Raw genomic sequence first — 13310 nt, 5'->3', positions numbered from 1 at the left:
TTCTTTTACTATTCTCTTCCTTCTTCATGATTGCATCTGTTATCTATTGTTTGTCTTGTCCTTGTACTTTTATACTTGTGTTTGTAAACTATGATTCTTTGTTGACATATGATATAAATAGTCCCCAAATTTGTGATTCATGTTTTTTGCATTTTTATGGTATATTTTAATGAACAGATATTCTTAATCCTAATCAAACTTCTATTTTACTGTTAGCATATTTATATGTCTTGTTTTAGGACTCTTGCACATTATTTCCTTATGATTTTTCTTTTAGAAATTCTAAATTTTTGCCTTTCAGATTTAAGTCTATAGTCCATCTGTATTTACACTGAGGAATTGATAAAGAAGATGTGCTGCATATAGATAATGAAATATTACTCAGCCATATTAAAGAACGAATAATGTCTTCTGCAGCAACATGGGTGGACCTAGAGATTATCATATGACATTGTTTTATGTGGAATCTAAAAATAGGATACAAATGAACTTATTTACAGAACATAAACAGACTCATAGACTTGGAAAAGAAATTTAAGGTTACCAAAGGGAATAGGTGGTTGGGGGAGGACTGGGGGTGTGAAATTGGCATGTGCACACTGAGCTGTCTGAAGTGATTGGCCAATGGAGATCTGCTGTGGAGCACAGGGAACTCTACCCAGTATTCTCTGATGATCGACATGGGGATAGAATCTGAAAAATAATGGATGTGTATATATTTATAACTGAATCACTGTTGTATAGCAAAAATTACCGTGTTGTAAATCAACTGTAATTTTAAAAAAAACTTAAAAAACAAATAACCCATTCAGAAATGGGCAGAAATCTTAAAAGACATTTCTCCTAGAAGACATACAGGTGGTCAACAGGCACACAAAAAGATGCTCCACATTGCTAATTCTTAGAGAAATGCAAAACAAAACTAAAATGAAGTAGTACATCACACAGATCAGAATGGCTATCATCAAAATGTCTACAAATAATAAATGCTGGGGAGGGTAATGAGAAAAGGGAACCCTCCTACGCTGTTGGTGGGAATGTTAAGTTGGTACAACCACTAGAAGGACAGTTTGGAGCTTCCTTAAAAAAACAAAAACAGAGTTACCATATGATGCAGCAATGCCACTCTGGCACGTAACTGGCAAAGGTGAAAACTCTAATCTGAAAAGATAACGCACCCCAGTGTTTGTAGCAGCACTGTTTACCATAGGCAAGACCTGAAAGCAACCCAAATGTCTGTCAACAATTGAATGGACCAAGAAGGTGTGTACAGAGGACTATTTCTCAGCCATAAAAATTAATGAAATAAAGCCACTCGCAGCAATATGGATGGACCTAGAGATCATCATACTAAGTGAACTAAGAGAAAGACCAATACCATATGATATGACTTATATGTGGAATAAAAAGAATGATACAAATTAAGTTCTATATTAGTATCCATGAGGATGCATGTTCAATCCCTGGCCTACTGCTTCAGTGAAACCACAACGGAATTGTTATTTTATAGTTATGGAGGTCAGAAGTCTGCAAAGGTTCTTAGGGGCTAAAATTAAGGGGTTGTTAAGGCACATTCCTTCTGGAAGGTCTAGGGAAAAACTGTTCCTTGACTTTTCCACTCTCTCAAGGCTGACCCTGTTCTCTGCCTCATGCCCCCTTCCATGTTCAAAGCCAGACATTGCATCGCTCTAACCTCTGACCCTACTGCCTCCTCCTTTCACTCTTGAGGATGTCTGGATAATCTAGGGTCATCGCCTCATCTCAGACTACCTAATTTCATCACATTTGCAAAGTTCCTTTGCAGGGTAACGCACATACTGATCCTGGGCATGAGGATGGACATCTTTGGGGGACACCATCCTGCCCCAGTGATCTGTATTGCTCACCGTCTCATACACCATTGACGCATAAGCTGGCATCTGTTTCTTGGTTCAGGATCCCATTGCTCTATGTTCTTTCTGTGCCCCAGTCTACAGGTATCTCACTATTATAATTAACACAGCTTTTTTTTTTTTTTTTTCTATTTTAGGGCCAAACCCGCAGAACATGGAGGTTCCCAGGCTAGGGGTCAAATCGGAATCGGAGCTACAGCTGCCAGCCACAGCAACATCAGATCTGAGCCGCCCTCTGTGACCTACATCACAGCTCATGGCAGCACCAGAGCAAGGCCAGGGATTAAACTCACAACCTCATGGTTCCTAGTTGGATTTGTTTCCACTGTACCACAACGGGAACTCCTAATGCAACTTTATAATGAATCTTTGTATGTGACGGGAATTCCTTCAGCATCTGAGTGTTTTGGGTATTCTTAGACTTTTACTTTTTCAAACATTTTTAGAGCCAGTTGGTAATTGATCAAAAACCTATTGCAATTGAAACTAGAATAGTGTTAAATCTAGAGATGAATTGAAAATACTAGAAATCTATGCAACATTGAGACTTCCTCTTCATGAACATGATGTCTTTCTATTTATATCCACTTGATGGTTTTATTAATGTATTTTACACATTCTTTGTAAAGGTTTTGATCATATTAGGATTTTTTTTTACTGCTATCATAAATGGTATCTTTTTACTAGTTATATTTTTGTAATATGCAAAGTACAATTGATTTTTTTATATTGATTTTATATAAAATACCTTGCTAAGCTCTTCTACTAATCCTAATGTTTTTTTTTCTGAAATTACTTTAAGCTCTTAATGTGTATAATTATATAAACTATGAACTTTGTTACATTCCGACATATTTATCTTATTCAGTGGTTTGAATTTTCAGTGTTGAAGAGGACATTAGAAATGTGCATCTTCTTGTTTTTGATATTATTTTACTGTTAAGTATACTGTTCTTACTGTTTTTTTTTTTTTCTTGGTCTTTTGTCTTTTGTTGTTGTTGTTGTTGTTGCTATTTCTTGGGCCGCTCCCGCGGCATATGGAGGTTCCCAGGCTAGGGGTTGAATCGGAGCTGTAGCCACCGGCCTACGCCAGAGCCACAGCAACGCGGGATCCGAGCCGCGTCTGCAACCTACACCACAGCTCACGGCAACGCCGGATCGTTAACCCACTGAGCAAGGGCAGGGATCGAACCCGCAACCTCATGGTTCCTAGTCAGATTCATTAACCACTGCGCCACGACGGGAACTCCTGTTCTTACTGGTTTTTGAATAGAAACCTTCTATTAAGTTAAGGAAGCTTTCCTCATTTTTCAGATTATGTGAATTTTTGTAATGATTGAATTGGATTGTATCAATTTTTTTTCTATTCCAATTAAATGCTAACCTTTTTATCCCCTCCTTTGTCAATAGGTGAATTAAAATCAGGGGATATAAATATTAAATTATGGAGTTCTCATTGTGGCTCAGCAGTTAACGAACCTGACTAGCATCCATGAGGATGCTGGTTTGATCCCTGACCTCACTCAGTGGGTTAAGGATCACGTGTTGCTGTGAGCTGTGGTGTAGGTTGCAGACGCAGCTCAGATCCCATGTTGCTGTGGCTGTGGTGTGGGCTGGCGGCTGTAGTTCCAATTGCACCCCTAGCCTGGGAACCTCCATATGCCATGGTGTGGCCCTAAAAAGACAAAAATAAGTAAATAAATAAATAAACCTTAAATTACCTATGTGCCTGTGACAAGCATGACTTGATCATCATGCATTTTTTTGTATATGCAATAAGACTCTTGTCATTTCTACGATTTTGTGGAATAGGTTTTGTTTCATGAATGGATTTGGTCTCTGAATTCTTTCCCTTTTCTCATTCATTTAATTATTTAAGGTCATTATTATCGTAGCCTCCTAAGTGAGTTGAGGGTTATTTTTCCATTTCTTTCTTCCAGAATAACCTGCTGTTGGTTTGCCATTTTGGGAGTTCCCTGGGTGAAGTTCGGAACTAGTCCTTATAAACGGAGGGCAAAGAGAGACCAAAGAAAGATCCAAATCACTCCAGATTGATACGTGGCCGGTTTCATAAGCAAAGCAATTCCATGTGGGGCTTGTCTTGAGTAGATCCCTGCACCCTCCTACCAGAGTTTACAGAGAGGCCTGAACTAGCTTCAGTCACATACACCATCCACATGGTCCCAACAGTCCAGCCCTCTCAAGGCAGTCACTTTGAGGAGGCTTCTAGCACAGGAGCAGTGGACAGAACATAAATTGTAAGGACAGGGCAGGGATGAGGAGTTTCTGCTTGTCTGGGTGCAGCTCATATCTTCTGAAAGACCTCCTGCAACTTCTGCACCGATCAGAATGATCTGTTTCCTACAAGTTTAGTGAGATTTCTTTTGTACAACATCTGCAACTAGTATTTACTTGTAGGAGTTTCATTAGTATATTATTTTTTCAAATATGAGTTTTCAACCTTCAAACTTTCCCTCCATTTTTAATCAAAGTACTGTTTACATGCACTAAAATGCACAGGTCTTAGAGTACAGTTTGATGAGTTTTGACAAAAATATACCTATACTTTCAAAAAATATATAGAATAATTCCATTACCCCAGATGTTTTCTTCATGCCACTTTCCAGTCAGTCCAGCCCTAGCCTTCTATTCTCAACAGGCAACTGCTCTTGTGAATTTTAACAACATAGGTTATTTTTGCCTCTAGGATTTTGTAATAAAGGAAAAGCCAACGTGATACACTCCTTTGTAGCTGGCTTCTTTCACTCAACACAATGTCTGTGAGACAGTCCATGCTTGTTGCGTCAATCAGTGACTAATTCCTTTATGGATAAGCTTCATCTTTTTGCCTTGGATCGGCATTGGTTTATTTCCAGTTCAATGGCAGTTGTGAATAACATGTCATGGACATTCTTGTGCAAGCTATTTTGGGAACACGTGCTTTTATTTCTCTTAGTTAAATACTTACGTGTAGAGTTACAGGGCCATATCAGAGCTCTGTGTTTAATTTCATAACTGCCAATCTTCTCCCTAAAATAACTATCATTTAAAACTGCCAACAGTGATTGCTCCAGTAGTTCCGTACCTTTGATCAACATTTGTACGTCACCCTTCCCAGCTTAAATTTGCAAAGGTGTTCTGTATGCTTTCTTCCTCGAATCTTTATAATTTTAGCTTTTGTGTTCAGATCTATGGTAGATTTCAAAATAAGATTTTCCTAAATGTGAAGTAGGATGTAAAAGTGTTTTCTGTGTTTATTTCGGTTTTGACTTGCTTTCGAATGTGAATATCCAGTTCTTCCAGCACCGTTTGTTAAAAGGATTTTACTTTTCAAATCTTATTGCTCTGGCACTTTTGTTGAAAATCAGTTGCCCGTTTAAGTGTAGTCTTTCTGAACTTTATACTGTTCCATTGATCTTATTTGCCTATAGCTATAGCCATCCACACTCCAGCACAGCATTGAACAGAAGTGGTGAGAACAGATGTCTTGACTCTGTCCTGAATTTAGGAGAAAAACATTTAGTCTTTCACCATTAAGTATGGCTTATTTCTTACTGTGGGATCACATATTTCAAAAAATAGAAAACATCTGATTTCGAAGGCAGTTACCAATCTTTGTTTTACATGCACAACATGGCTTTTGGTATTATTTTAGCCTTTTGTGTTTTTAAAATTAATCAGTGAGTGATTGCCTGAGTCATTTGGTGTGGTCATGTTCCTTTCGTAGCTGGCAGTATACTCTGGTAACTGTTCTTAGTTCACCCATTTATAACCACATTTCAGGAAGAATAAACACATTAGATAAAACTCTCCACCCCGCTAGGATTTTCCAGTTGGGCAAACTGTTTTGTGTATATGCTACTCGAGCATTTCAAACTTTTCTTGTGTGTTTACATCTTTTATTTGATGATCTTTAGAACAACTCTTTAACACAGAGAATGTAAGATTGAAGAACAGCTGAATCTCTTTATTCCCAATCATGAAATTTAGAATGGAATGCTCTGGACATAGACAATGATTATCAAATATAAATATTAGATTTTCTTTGAAATACATTTAAAATACTAACTTTTGCAATTTTGAAGGTGCATAAACACATTCAAATTTTTTTTTATTTATTTTAATAAATCTGAGTGGAAAGGAAAAGCCTTTAAAAATTTTGTTAACTATAGTGCTTCTCTCTAGTTTCTTTCTTAAGTAATGTATTGACTCATTGTGATTATATGAGTAAATGATATGCTCAACATAGTACTTATTTTGAAATTTCTTTTGGAAGAGGTATCTTTTTAAAAGTGGATCTGAGCTTAGAGGTATGAAATGATTTTGTGTGTGTGTGTTCATCTGGGTACCTGAATGGCATAATTAATCTTCTCCTTGGCAAAGTTTGAAAAACCCATAACCCATCAGTTATGCTTGGTGTAAATTATTACTTTTCTCTACCTAAAACCAATGTTCTATTGATTTTGTTTCCTAGTTCAATTTTGTGGGGAAATTGCTTGGACCGAGAGGAAACTCCTTGAAGAGGCTACAGGAAGAAACAGGTGCTAAAATGTCTATCCTGGGCAAAGGATCAATGAGAGATAAAGCAAAGGTATGAACTTTGATACTTAACACGTACAGGAAGTTACCTGTAACACGGATGGCCATGTTTACAAGCACATCTGAACTATTTTCCAATTATTTCCTGTGATTTTTACCCTCCGGGACTATGCTGTCACACTTTCTGATGTCTCCTCTGTGTTCATAAAAATCAATTACTGGTCTGTTTTCCCGAAGACCTTATAATTCTGTGTTTTTATTCTTTTCAGCCCTTTGTGTATTTTTTTTTCACTTTTTCTGTGTCCTTTGTTGGATGTTTCTATATGTGTATGCTCATTTTCTTTAATTCCCCAGCTGGATCCCTTTTCTTTCTTAGCTGTATCACCTGATCACATTCATGTATCATTCCCTCATTTTATCTCTTCGTTCTCTTTCACTCTCATCTTCTTACCTGAAGCAATGTAAAATACTTATCTGCAAATCTAAGAGACTTTCACCTGTTTTTTGAAATGCTTCAGTGATATTAAATCACTCATCTGATCCCAGAAGAACAATATGCCGAGAAATATATCAACTGAGATATTTGAAATGATTTATTTGGCATCTAAGCTACATCACTTTCCCATTTTATAGGATTTTTCTGTGTGTTAGAATTCTGTTTTGTTAAAACAATGATTTATAGAGATTTATTCAGAAAGGATCTTTTAAAATTCATTGAGAAAGGGCCGGTATATTATAATAGTATCATTTGGTCAGTCCATAATTTTCTTATTGGATGTGTTACCAGGAAAAATACAATACTCAAACACTTATTTCTGACTATAGAAATTGCTTAGAAAATTGTTTAGGAGTTCTGTTGTCTAACTAATCATGTGAAATCTTAAATGAAATTTGTAGTGAGAAATGTCACTGAACTGGTAATTGTAAATGTAGAAAGTATTTTATCTTTATTTTAACACGTCAATATATGGTGATTGAGCAAAGCATGCAATATAGGTGCTTTTGTGCAAAGGATTGGTAGTCAGTTCTGTTATTTGCCAAAAGGATGCTTCTTACTAGTCTTCTATTTTGGGTAAATTTTACTTACTCTACTGTGTATAACCTCAGAAATGACTACTTTCTGGCCGATTCTCCTGCCTCTAGTTTCTCTGAGTACATTTAGAAGAAATAACAAAAGCATTTAAGAAGTGGCTTTTGCCCTCTGCCACAAACGTGTATAGATTCTCTCTATATATGTGGACAAATTCTATGTCTGTACATTTGTATATTTTAAAGTGTTTTTTTAATTATATGTTCTCTAGATATCTCAAAGTCTTATAACAGAAACTTCACTTTTTGTGCTTTTATGCTTTCACCCATTCTTTTTTTTTTTTTTTTTTGCTATTTCTTGGGCCGCTCCTGCGGCATATGGAGGTTCCCAGGCTAGGGGTCTAATCGGAGCTGTAGCCACCGGCCTACGCCAGAGCCACAGCAACGCGGGACCCGAGCCGCGTCTGCAACCTACACCACAGCTCACAGCAACGCCGGATCATTAACCCACTGAGCAAGGGCAGGGACCAAACCCGCAACCTCATGGTTCCTAGTCGGATTCGCTAACCACTGCGCCATGACGGGAACTCCCCTTTCACCCATTCTTTAAGCTTTAGATCAGGGTGTTCCTGTTGTAGCTCAGTGAGTTAAGAACCCTGGCCTCACTAGTGGGTTAAGGATGTGGCATTGCTGCAAGGTGTAGTGTAGATCGCAGATGTGGCTCAGATCTGGCGTTGCTATGGCTGTGGTGTAGTCTGACAGCTGCACGTCCAATTCAACCCCTAGCCTGGAAACTTCCACATGCTGCAGGTGTGACCATGAAAAGAAAAAAAAAAAAAAGATTTAGACCAGGCAGGGCTTCCTGAACCCCTATGATGGGCTAAACCTCTTGTCACTTAACCATAAAATATTTTATTGAAATTTTCTCTTTTTCTCATTAAACTATTTAACTTCCACACACCAGAGAAATATTCTAGTTAGCTGTGCACACTCAAAGTCGCTGTGTATTCTCTCCATATTTTTTAAAGCAAATAGGTACATATTTTTAATTGCTATGTATTTGGGCTTTTTTTTTTTTTCCTGTTCATAAAATTATAAACTGGATTCCTTTTTTTTTCCTGTGAGCGTATTAGGTACCAGGATAAGTATTTGAAAATCTAGCAAGAGACAAATTTGCTTCTATTAAGTTCCCATTAGGTTTAATTTACTGATATTACCTGTTACTTAAAATCCTGCTTCTATATTGATTACTTTTTCAATGATCCACCATGTCTGTCTGTGTTTTGAGTATTTTCATTGTTCCCTTATAAAATGAAAGAAAATGAATATATTTAATAGCAACATCAGTACTAATGTAGTCCACTGTAAAATATACTTTCTAGAATCCAGATAAGACCTTAACTGCCAAGGGTGCTGGACGCATGGCTAAGATAAAACCACACACATGGATATGAACAGATTGACTTTAGTAAATACTTGATTAAAATAAAATAAATACTTGGTAAATTTTTGATTGCTATGCTGCTATATTGTCTCTCTGCCTCATAACCTGAACCAAAAGGAATATTGTATATGGTTTTATTTTTGTAGGAAGTGAATAAGACCAACATGATTCTTCAGTGGAAGTGTGTGTGTGTGTGTGTGTGTGTGTGTATTTGTACTGCTACACAGTTACACAGGCATTTATTGCAGAGATAGTCATTAGATATATGTGTCGTTTACAGTTCTAGTTCACAGTAATGAATATGAGAAAAAAAAAATCCCTTCCTGAATTTTTTAGTCCAATGGGAGAGAGTCATTAAATAAGTGAATAAATGTGTTTTCCACTTGCAGGTCTGGATGATTGTCATGGGTTGAAATAAAACAGAGGAAGGGAAAAGAGGTTAACAGTGGGAGCAATAGTTTGGTACGATGATCAAGAAGAGCAGCGGGTAATGAGAAGGGACCAGTCCAAGAAGCATGAGAACAAAGAAAAGGCAGACATGACAGCTGTGAGGGAAAATCTGCATCTTTGTTTTGTCTTTTTGTCTTTTTGCCTTTTCTAGGGCCGCTCTGCAGCACATGGAGGTTCCCAGGCTAGGGGTCGAATCAGAGCTGTAGCTGCCGGCCTATGCCAGAGCCACAGCAACGCAGGATCCGAGCCACATGTGCGACCTACACCACAGCTCATGGCAATGCCGGATCCTTGACCCACTGAGCAAGGCCAGGGATCAAACCTGCAACCTCATGGTTCCTAGTCAGATTCGTTAACCACTGCACCATGATGGGAACTCCCTGCATCTTTATCTGTAACTGTCCTGGCAGGTGTAGTCGTATCTTTGTTTATAATCGTATTTATTCCATTGTGTTACCACCTGATCTCTTTGCTCACCTTTATAGCAAAGGTCTCTGAGAATGTTAATGCGCTCAGTTGTTCTCATCCAGTCTTTTTAATTTTAAACTTTGGTTTATCAATAAGGCTGACCTTTATATGTGTTTATTAGTCAGTTGTATCACTTCTCTTTAAAATCTTCTATTGCCTTTTTTTTTCCAGTTTTACTAAAATATAATTGACACATCACACCGTATGAGTTTAAGGTGTACGGCACAATGACTTGACTTACATGCATCATGAAATGATTAAGTAAGTGGGTGAACAGCCATCATCTCATATAGATATTAAAGATACAGAAAAGATATTTTTCCTTGTGATGGGCCTCTTAGGATTAGCACTCTTCATATTCCTATATATCAATGCAGCAGGTTAGCTGTTGTCATGTTGAACCTTAGGTTCTGAGTACTTCTAGATCTTACCACTGGAAGTTTGCACCTTTGGACCAATTTATCCCATCTCCCCTCTCCCCATCCCCTGCCTCTGGTAACCCTAAATCTAGTCTCTTTCTAGGTGTCTGTTTATTTGTTTTTGAAGGATAATTGGCCTGAAACACTATATTAGTTTCTGGTCTATAACATCTAGATTCCATATTTTTATACATTTTAAAATAATCACACTGTAAGTTACCATCTGTCACCATACAGGGATGTTACATAATTATTTGATTATATTTCCAACACTGTAGGTTTTGTCCCTGTGACACATTTATTTTGTAACTGGAAGTTTGTACCTCTTAATCTCCCTCACTTGTTTCTCTCTTCTTCCCTCCCCCTTCCCCTCTGACAGCCACTAGTTTGTTCTCTGTATCTGTGACTGTTTCTGTTCTGTTTGTGCTTTTTTTTTTTTTTTTTAGATTCCATATGTAAGTGAAATCATATGGTATTTGTCTGTTTCACTTGGCATAGTACCCTCTAGGTCTATCCATGTCATCACAAATGGCAAGATTTCATTTTTTTTAATGGCTGAGTAATATTGCACTATAAACATATCACATCTTTATCTATTCATCTATTGATGGGCACTTAGGTTGCTTCTGTATCTTGGCTATTATGAATAATGCAGCTATGAACATTGGGGTACACCTATTTTTTTGAATTAGTATTTGGGTTTTCTTTGGAAAAACAGCCGGGAGTGGAATTCCTGGATCAGATGGCAGTTCTATTTTTATTGTTTTGAGGAACCTCTATGCTATTTTCCATAACAGTTGCATCAACTTATATTCCTACCAACAATGTAGGAGTGCTCCCTTGCCTCAACATCCTTGCCGAAACTTGTTATGTGTTGACTTTTTGATAATAACCATTCTCACAAGTGTGAAATGATCTCATTGTGGTTTTGATTTGCATTTACCCAATGATAAGTCATGTTGAGCCTCCTTTCATGTGCCCATTGACTATCTGTGTGTCTTCTAGGAGTTTTATAGTTCCAGATCTTACAATTTAAATTTGTCTTTAATCCGTTTTGAATTTATTTTTGCATGTGGTGTGGAAAAGAAATCCAGTTTGATTCTTTTGCATGTAGCTGTCCAGTTTTCCCAACACCATTTATTGAAGAGGCTGTCTTTGCCACCATTGTTTATTCTTTTCTCCTTTTTCTTGAAGTAATTGACCTTGCAAGTGTGGGTTCCTTCTCATCCATTCTTGTGACTGGATCCTCTTCCAGACCTCCAAGCCCAGCACTTAGTTTTCAGGATTCTTTCTTCCCTCCATGATCTCATATCATCTGTGTGTTTCCGAATCCACAATGTCCAGCTTCCAGTATCTCCCTTAGGTTTTAGTGTTATATGTTTACCTACTCAGCATGAATATGTGCATGTCTAGTAGGCACTGAAATATAGTTTATACAAACACATGTACTAATATATAAATATATATTTATATACACAGTTACATATATATATGAATGAAATATATGTGCATTGCTTATTAGCCTACATGTATGGTATTAATATACTTACCAACATACGAAGTACATATAAACACATATATAGAGAGAGAGGTTGAAAGAGTAAGAGAGATACCTTTGCTTACTTGTAGGGCCCCAATGAATACATTATGAGCCACACAGTCTCAAGATTTATGGGTACCTTCTCTTTTCATCTTGCATTTGTACAAAAGCGAGTCTCACAGAAATGGGAAATGAAAAACAGCCTATATTCAACTGAATGGTGCTTGGGAGCGCAAGCCTACATAGGTTGGCTGTGTTTATTTAAAGTTTATATCGGCATGCATTCAGGAAATCAACACACAACTGCACATCTGTTTTTCATATTCTAGCCAGTGGAAGAATAAATATATGCCTGGAACATCACTACCTGCTCCCTCTGCACTTGCCAGCAAAGCCTGATCCTCAGCCTGGTGCTCAGTCCCCAGTCAGGCACCTGCCTTTGCAGATAAACTTGTCTAATAGCCTTGTTTGAAGTTACGAGCTTGCCTCAACAGCCTGGGCAATAATGTGGATTATTTTTCTGTGTTGGGTATTCTGTTAAGATGTTACTCAATTTATTTCTTAAACTTGAGCTTTTCTTCATGATAAAAGGAGATGTTTAGATAGTAATCTAAGTCAGGACAAAATAACTATGCAAGAATATTCCTTACATTATCTGCTGAAGATATGTATTAGAAGACAAGTATTAGACGTGACTCAAAACCTCACAAAACTTTTAATTTAGTTAAGCATCTTGATCTGTTTAACACCTTCTTAAACTTAAGAAAGTATCAATCATTGAATTAGTAGGTGAAAAGAATGACATACTCATTTATTTTTCTTATAGATCTAATAAAACATCTTAATCCTTAGAAAAATACAAAGTTTTAAAATTTGTTAGAAGATCATCTTAAAATTGAATGTATGATATAGAAAATAGTTCTTGTGGTCTAGTGTAGTAAGAAGATTCTAGGAGTTCCTGTTGTGGCTCAGCAAGTTAAGAACTGAACATAGTGTCTCCAAGGATGTGGGTTCTATCCCTGGCTCGCTCAGTGGGTTAGGAACCTGTCCTTCACCGCAAGCTACAGTGAAGTTTGCAGATGCAGCTCGGATCCCATGTTGCTATGGCTGTGGTGTAGGCCTGCAGCTGCAGCTCCAATTTGATCCCTAGTGCTGGAACCTCCATATGCCGCAGGTGTGGCCCTTAAAAAAAAAAAGAAAGAAAAACTCTAAGTTTAATGTTTTTATTTGTGTGTTGTTTTCGACTATGGTTGAGAAATATTCATTTTTGTTTAGTTATACCTGTCTAATAACTCTATAAACACAACAAAAACACAAACCAAAACAAAATAAAATGTAATAATGTCCAGTAGCAAAATCCTGCTTTGTATTTCATTCCCGTAATTGGTCAGATCCCAGCATATGTCAACTTACATTATACCTAAAAAACAAAAAAACTCAGGAATTCTTGAACAGAAGCTAACTTTTAAATTGCAATGATAAAAGGTATTCTTAGAGAGTTCTAGAAAGTAAAATATATAACATGTTTG

General features: G+C 37.1%; 1 protein-coding gene across 2 annotated transcripts in view; it reads left to right on the top strand.

Moving 5' to 3' along the window:
* The window catches only part of KHDRBS2 (KH RNA binding domain containing, signal transduction associated 2), a 515090-nt gene that overhangs the window by 181743 nt on the left and 320037 nt on the right, over positions 1 to 13310 (top strand). For both annotated transcript variants that reach the window (XR_007137030.1, XM_047796004.1), the window contains exon 3: positions 6367 to 6483. Coding sequence is in view for 1 of the 2 variants with exons in the window: in XM_047796004.1 (XP_047651960.1) it covers positions 6367 to 6483 (117 nt within the window). In the remaining variant the exon portion in view is untranslated. The remainder of the gene's footprint in view (positions 1 to 6366; positions 6484 to 13310) is intronic.

The sequence above is a fragment of the Phacochoerus africanus genome, chromosome 9 (genome assembly GCF_016906955.1).
Source record: "Phacochoerus africanus isolate WHEZ1 chromosome 9, ROS_Pafr_v1, whole genome shotgun sequence".
Classification (NCBI taxonomy): domain Eukaryota; kingdom Metazoa; phylum Chordata; class Mammalia; order Artiodactyla; family Suidae; genus Phacochoerus; species Phacochoerus africanus.
The sequence above is the reverse complement of the archived record's forward strand: the minus strand, read 5'-3'. Positions and strand labels throughout refer to the sequence as shown.